This window comes from Capricornis sumatraensis, chromosome 2 (genome assembly GCF_032405125.1).
Source record: "Capricornis sumatraensis isolate serow.1 chromosome 2, serow.2, whole genome shotgun sequence".
Classification (NCBI taxonomy): Eukaryota; Metazoa; Chordata; class Mammalia; order Artiodactyla; family Bovidae; genus Capricornis; species Capricornis sumatraensis.
The window spans coordinates 203,669,086-203,677,166 of NC_091070.1; the positions used below are offsets into that span (position 1 = coordinate 203,669,086).

The 8,081-nt window shown below is 42.4% G+C and overlaps 1 protein-coding gene across 1 annotated transcript; it reads left to right on the forward strand.

Annotated features, from left to right (window-relative positions):
• The first annotated feature begins 2,245 nt into the window (after positions 1 to 2,245).
• LOC138073774 (olfactory receptor 2A5-like) lies at positions 2,246 to 3,223 on the forward strand. Its single transcript, XM_068965682.1, has one exon. It carries the CDS (start codon positions 2,246 to 2,248, stop codon positions 3,221 to 3,223), a length of 978 nt encoding a protein of 325 aa, XP_068821783.1.
• The last annotated feature ends 4,858 nt before the right edge of the window (positions 3,224 to 8,081 follow it).

The window sequence follows — 8,081 nt, forward strand, 5'->3', positions numbered from 1 at the left end:
GCCTTTTCCTTCTGCAGGGGATTTTCCCAACCCAGGGATCAAACCTGTGTCTCCTTTGTCTCTTGCATTGCAGCTGGATTCTTTACCGCTGAGCCACCAGGAAAGAAATCTGTTGATAGATACGTAAATCCAAAGGAAAGCCTCAGAATGAGGTCAACTCCATTGCTAGCTCACTAGGAAGCAAAGTTCAGCAACAAGGATAGCTCCCATAAGTACAAATAGCAGCAACTGATGCCCTTGGTGGGCCAGCTCGGACTCAGCCCTTTCATTTATCCAACACTTAAAATACCTACTATATGCCAGGCCCTGCTCTAGAATCTGGTAATATGCAATAAATCGAGAAGATAAAAATTCCTGAATTCTTGTGAGGGAAACTGATGATTTTTAAAGTTATTTTTATACATTAGAAGTTGCTAACTATTATGAAGATAGATAAAACAAAAACTGTACAGAGCATGGGATATTTCAAACAGGATGATCAGGAAAGATTCAAGTCTTCCCTGCAAAGATGACAATTGAGTAAATTCTTAAAGGAGAGAAGAGCATGAACCATATCCACTAACTCTCATTCTACTCCAAAGAACCTCTAATGTGAGTATTAATATCATTTTTCTCATTTATCCAAGCCTGAGTCCCGTCCACGGCTTTATGTAGTGTTATTTTAATATAAATTGAAAACTATCAGCCAGCCTTGTCATGCCAGTGCAATGCTTTAAATATTGAAATTCTGATCCAAAGTTTTGAGATTCTCTATGAAAACCACTTGATAATTTGCAATGTTTTGCAATATGAACTTTCTGCTCTCTAAAACTGTTGATACACAGGTCAGCTCTTTCTCTCACAACGTTACCTAAAATGGGTCTATTTTGTGTTTGTTTGCTCTTAGTCACTCAGTTATGTCCAACTCTTTGTGACTCCATGGACTGTAGCCTATCAGGCTCCTCTGTCCATAGGATTTTCCAGGCAAGAATACTGGAGTGGATAGTCTTTCCCTTCTCCAGGGGATCTTCCTAACCAAGGGATCAAACCCAGGTCTCCTACATTTGCAAGTGGATTCTTTACCATCTGAGCCATCAGGGAAACCTGCTAAACCCTGCATGAAATTGGTGTGAGGGACACATTTGGGACTTGGACTTTGAGTCCTGGCTCCATCATTTACTCTGTCCAACCAGGAAGTAGTGATACTGACTTCAGTGGGTTGTGGTGATAATCAAATGAGATCACATTTATTAAAACATTTTCATAGAATGCCATTTCATAAAAGACGATTCCCTTCTTTGGTGTCTGGAAAAGGTGTGTATCTAGCAGTCATGGTTCTGTTGTAAAAGGACTAAGAAAAAAGGACCGGTCAGTATTGTGTTCTGATGCCTAGGCTTGCCAAGGTGAGGTCTAGGATTGAGTTCAAATCACACTGAGGATCCATTCCCACCCAATACTCAGCGCTCTCCTGTGAGCAACATGGCTGTGGAGGAGTCCTTACTAGTGTTCAAGAAAAGCTCTGAGACACACAGGCACCTAATTTCCAGGTAAATAAGTTTCATTTTCTTGAGAAATGCCAGGAGCACAGACATGTTCTCTAGGTTTCAATTCTTGAGTCTCTGGCTGTCTTTATATGTCAACTTATCTTTATAGTTGTAACCACTGCAGGTAATGCTGGAATGGTGGGGGTGAGGGAAATAAAAGTTCTAGAGGAAAGATTTATTTTCCCAAAAAAGCTTCCTTGAAACTCCCCCTTTTTCTGAAAATTAATGGTATGTGGGTTTTCAAAGGTACAGCATCAGAGAGGAAGACAAAGGCAAGAAGCAAGGGTTTTTATTTGTTTCACATTTACACTGTCCTTGGTAGCACCAGCTTGTCTTGACATTTGAAAGAATGACTTTAAGAACTATAGAGTGCTCTACAACTTTTTGGTTTACCATAAAACATTTTACATTTCCCTAGCCTCCTTCCTTTGATTTATGGGATGGGTATGTGTGTGTGTTCTTCAAAATAAGATTTATGCCATGTACAGTTTTTCCACTGGGCCCTTGAAACTTTATTAAAGCTAGTTAGACAGATCAAAATCACTTCTATAATCCCTACCGAGTGCCTAGAGCAATGTGAAGCCAATTTGGATAGAATGTTCCCTGGCATGGAGGAGGAGATCTTGGTTTGATTGCTTGCTTAGTTCTGAGATGCCTTCAGTCCCTGCAGCTGTGGATCTTACATGGCATTCTCTCACTAAGACTGCGAGGTATTTAGGAATATGTCCTTTTCTTTCCCCAGAAGGAAGGCCACCCATAGGCAAAGTTGGAAAAATCAAAGCTCTGTAACCAAGTTTATCCTCCTGGGCTTCTCCAGAAATCCCAGAACCAACTGGATCCTTTTCTTCCTCTTCCTCTTCCTTTACCTATTTACAGTCCTGGGCAATGGTCTCATTGTTACTTTGATCAGAGTAGATGCACGCCTCCACACCCCCATGTACTTCTTCCTGAGCCTCCTCTCTCTGCTGGATCTCAGCTATGCTACCACCACAGTGCCCCAGATGTTGATCCATCTAGTAAGCGAGAGTAAAACTATCTCTTATGTTGGGTGTGTGATCCAGATGTACGTTTTCCTAACCTTAGGCATCACTGAGACCTGGGTTTTTGCAGCTATGGCCTATGACAGATACGTTGCCATATGCTACCCACTCCATTATGGGGTCAAGATGAGCCAAACCCTGTGTGTACTCCTGGCAGTCAGCTCTGCCCTTTGTGGTCTCACCTGTGCCCTCGTCTACACAGTCTTTGCAATGAATCTGCCCTACTGTGGCCCCAATGAGATCAACCACTTCTTTTGTGAAATTCCTGCTGTCTTGAAGTTGGCTTGTGCAGACACATCCCTCAATGACCAAGTGGACTTTATCTTGGGCTTTATCTTGCTCCTGATTCCATTGTCCCTCATTCTGGCCTCATATGTTCGCATCTTCACTGCTATTCTAAAGATTCGCTCCACCCAGGGGCAAATCAAGGCCTTCTCCACCTGTGCCTCACACATCACTGTGGTCACCATGTTTTGTATTCCATGCATGGTCATGTATATGAGGCCTGGCTCCGAAGCCTCCCCAGAGGATGACAAGAAGCTGGCTCTGTTCTACAGTGTCATTTCTGCCTTCCTCAACCCCATCATCTACAGCCTCCGGAACAAGGATGTGAAGAGGGCTTTCTTCAAGTTAGTTGGAATAAGTGAGGACACTCAGTAAGCCACGGGTGAGGGCTGTCTGCGGTGCCTCTGGTCTCTGTCTATGACATCCACACGTTCACTGAAATCATTGGACTGAAGAAGGAGCCCAGGATAGGGAAGATATCTAGGAAAAAAAACACTTTTGCATTTTATTAGGCTACTGGAAACATTAGGAAAAAAAGAATTGTGTTCAGGGATGAAATACATTGTTGACTTTCTGTGGTTTTGAAAACATCAACTCATTTCTCTGAGATTTAATTTTTATATCTGTACAATGTGTTCCAGAATATTCTTTGGGCCTAAATAATAACTACCTTTATTGATCACTTTCTACATGACAAGCATTGTCTAAGTACTTTATGTGTACTTTATTTTAATTCTTAAAACAACTCAAGAGATATGTATTATGATCTTCTTCATAAAGTTTAAAAACAGCAACAACAACAACCAAAAAAAAAAAAAAAACTGAGGCACAAGATTAAACAAGTTGCAAAGGCCACTCAGCTGGAAAGTAACAGAATTGAGGTTTGACCCCAGGTAGTATAGTTCCAGAGTCCAGGCTCTTCTCTAGTATATTATGCCATATCTCAAGGATTCAGTAGAGCCTTTTGAGGTTCAGCTGAGATAGTGGATAGAATCTCACTGAGGAAAGTTCAAAATATTTAGGATTATGAGTCTAAGTCATAGATATAGGGTCAGATCCATCAAGTCAGAGCTCTGTTAGCTAATTTAGAGCTTCCTCACCAGTGTTTCATAGCCTAAGCAAGTAGCATCTTGCAGTGGAATGGTAACTTCTCAATAAATGTTTGCTGAGTGCTTTCCTAGCCTGTCTCCATCCCTGGTCTGTCCACTTCCGCAGTTCTTTTTTTAGTTCTTCTTTACTTTCACGGGTCCCTCTCTTATTTCCATTGTATCTACCCCACCATGGCTTTCAGCAGTCCAGACCTTTATTTACAAAAGAGTATGTTGGTTTCCATAACTGACTTACCCTTAAATTTCCTCTGCCACCTTAGAGAACAAGGGGAAGGGCCCCGAACTTTAGTCTTAACTTAATTTGTTGAGATCTTGGAAAAACCACCTAATCTCTCTGGAGCTCAGGCCCCTGTCCATAAAATGGAGTCTAATATGGGGATAATGACTATACCATAATATTATTTTTAGGTTCAAGTAGAAATAGCCCTTAGAACTTAATCATATAAGTTATCATTCGATAGTCATTGTCTTCAAAGCCAGATACCTTAGAAAATAGTCATTACCTTATTAACAGTAGGATTTTCCAAGCAAGAATACTGGAATGGATTGCCATTTCGTTCTCCAGGAAATCTTCCCAACCCAGGGATTGAACCCGGGCCTCCCACATTGTAGGCAGATGCTTTACCATCTGAGCCACCAGGGAAGTCCTTATTTGTCAACTACAATGTTAATATCAGGCTTATTGTGAGGTCCGAATATATGGGTTGGATATTAATGATGGTAACTGAAAGCATATAAGGGCTTCCCTGGTGGCTCAGATAGTAAAGAATCCGCCTGAAATACAGGAGACCTGGGTTTGATCCCTGGGTCTGGAAGATCCTCTGGAGAAGGGAATGGCAACCCGTTCCAGTATTCTTGCTTGGAGAATTCCATGGACAGAGGATCCTGGTGGACTATAATCCATGGGGTCACAAAGAGGCAGACACAACTGCACAACTAATACTTTCTCTTTCACAGAATCATACCTTCAACACACACACACACACACACACACACACACACACACACACATCAAAATTAGTGGGATGCAATCACATCAGTTTTCATTCCAATCCCAAAGAAGGGCAATGCTGAAGAATGTTCAAACTACTGCACAACTGCACTCATCTCACACACTAGTAAAGTAATGCTCAAAATTCTTCAAGTCAGGCTTCAAGAGTACCTGAACTGTTAAATTCCAGATGTTCAAGCTGGATTTAGAAAAGGCAGAGGAACCAGAGATCAAATTGCCAACACCCGTTGGATCATTGGAAAACAAGGGAATTTGAGAAAAACATCCACTTCTGCTTTACTAGGGTCTTCCCTGGTGGCTCAGATGGTAAAGCATCTGCCTGCAATGCGGGAAACCCGGGTTCGATCCTTGGGTTGAGAAGATCCTCTGGAGAAGGAAATGGCAACCCACTCCAGTACTCTTGTCTGGAAAATTCCATGGATGGAGGAGCCTGATAGGCTACAGTCCATGGGGTCGCAAAGAGTCAGACACGACTGAGCAAATTCACTTTCTTTCTTTCTTTATGCTTTATTGATTACACCAAAGCCTTTGACTCTGTGTATCACAACAAACTGTGGAAAATTCTTCAAGAGATGGGAACACCAGACCACCTTAACTGCCTCCTGAGAAATCTGTATGCAGGTCAAGAATCAACAGTTAGAACCAGACATGGAAAAACAGACTGGTTCCAAATTGGGAAAGGAGTACATCAAGGCTGTATATTGTCACCCTGCTTATTACTTATATGCAGAGTACATCATGTGAAATGCTGGACTGGATGAAGCACAAGCTGGAATCAAGATTGCCGGGAGAAATATCAATAACCTCAGATATGCAGATGACACCACCCTTATGGCAGAAAGTGAAGAGGAACTAAAAAGCCTCTTGATGAAAGTGAAAGAGGAGAGTGAAAAAGCTAGCTTAAAACTCAACATTCAAAAAACTAAGATCATGGCATCTGGTCCCATCACTTCATGGGAAATAGATGGGGATAAAATGGAAAACAGTGAGAGACTTTATTTTTGGGGCTCCAAAATCACTGCAGATGGTGACTGCAGCCATGAAATTAAAAGATGCTTGCTCCTTGGAAGAAAAGTTATGACCAACCCAGACAGCATATTAAAAAGCAGAGACATTATGTTTCCAACAAAGGTCCATCTAGTCAAAATTATGGTTTTTCCAGTAGTCATGTATGGGTGTGAGAGTTGGACTATAAAGAAAGCAAGAGCTGAAGAATTAATGCTTTTGAACTGTGGTGTTGGAGAAGACTCTTGAGAGTCCCTTGAACTGCAAGGAGATCAAACCAGTCAATCCTAAAGGAAATTAGTCCTGAATATTCATTGGAAGGACTGGTGCTGAAGCTGAAGCTCCAATACTTTGGCCACCTGATGCAAAGAACTGACTCATTGGAAAAGACCCTGATGCTGAGAAAGATTGAGGGCAGGAGAAGAAGGGAATGATAGGGGATGAGATGGTTGGATGGCATCACCGAGTTGATGGACATGAGTTTGAGCAAGCACCGGGAGTTGGTGATGGACAGGGAAGCGTGGCGTGCTACAGTCCATGGGGTGGCAAAGAGTCGGACACGACTGAGTGACTGAACTAAACTGAATCACATCAGCTGCCACATTAACCAGGAACTAAACTCGTGCTGGCAACCCACTCCAGTACTCTTGCCTGGAAAATCCCATGGACAGAGGAGCCTGGTGGGCTGCAGTCCATGGGGTCGCTAAGAGTCGGACATGACTGAGCGACTTCACTTTCGCTTTTCACTTTCATGCATTGGAGAAGGAAATGGCAACCCACTCCAGTGTTCTTGCCTGGAGACTCCCAGGGACGGGGAAGCCTGGTGGGCTGCCGTCTATGGGGTCGCACAGAGTCGGACACGACTGAAGCGACCTAGCAGTAGCAGCAAACTCAGCTATCAAAATAGATTTAAATTTCTCTCACTTTGGGGTCAGATGAATATTAGTTGCTTTGTAAAAAGCAATACAAGATAAATCTTGTAAATTGGCTACTCTCTACAAGTCTAATAGGATTCAATTATCAAAATATTCTAATTGCACTTAGTTGCTTAGAAACAAGTTTTATTTGTAAACCAAGGATTGTCTGGTTGCTGAGAAAGCGCAAGAGTACTAAATGCTAAGAATGCATTTTGCTTATTAGCAACTTTCTCCAGGAGATAAATTTAGGGGAGTTGACAGCCTAGAGAGCTCTTAGCAATCCCCAAGCATTAAAGGAACATAGGCCATAAGAGTGATACGGATGGATTGTGAGAAGAGAAGAGCCTACTCTAGTCCCAGGGTTTCCTGCCTGAAGGCCATAGCCTCTAAGAGGAGAAGTCCAGGGGAAAGAGGAGCCTTGATTTTCTGGAGAAAAAAAGAATGAAATTGTCAGCAAGACATTCTGATTGTGTTTCCTGAGGACTTATTAAGAAAATTGTTCTGGGGCCATTAGAAAGAATATGTGAGAGGACTTCCCCAGCAGTCCAGGGGTTAGGACTCCATGCTTCTAAAGCACAGGGTGCAGATTTGATCCCTGGTTGGGGAATTAAGATCCTACATGCTGCATGGCGTGGCCAATAAGTAAATAAATAAAAAAGAAGGGCGTGTGAGGATTATCTGCTGAAATGACTGGACCTTATTTTTCAGAGCTCTCAGGGCAGTAGAAACCCACAGCAGGCCCACCTAATTTCCCCACCTCCCAGCATGATCCCTTACTCCGGGCCAGTCCTGAGTCCCCAGGTCTTTGCATAGACTGCTCCACCTGGAGTGTCCCCTCCTCACTCTTGCCTACCGCCCCCTTACTTGTTCATCAAGGCCTCGTATGGGTCTCTTCTCAGGAAGCTTTCTAACTACTTTCATCTAGGATGAAAGATTTTTTTCTACTCCCCAAACTCAGTGCCACCAACTAAGCACTCAACTTTGGCCTCAGAAACACATAGAGATCTCAAAGGGTCTAACTTTCATCTCATCCCTGAGTCCCTTTGACAACAAGAACTTCTAATACATCATTCAGATATATTTGCATAAAGCTATTTCAAATGTTTATGACTATGAATGTCCTTTCCCCACATTGATGATTTGAAAAAAAATATCTCAGTGAACTGGAAATAAAAGGAAATTTCTGTATT

Coding starts and splice junctions, on each gene's coding strand:
- LOC138073774 (XM_068965682.1), top strand. CDS start 2,246: ATGTCCTTTTCTTTCCCCAGAAGGAAGGCCACCCATAGGCAAAGTTGG.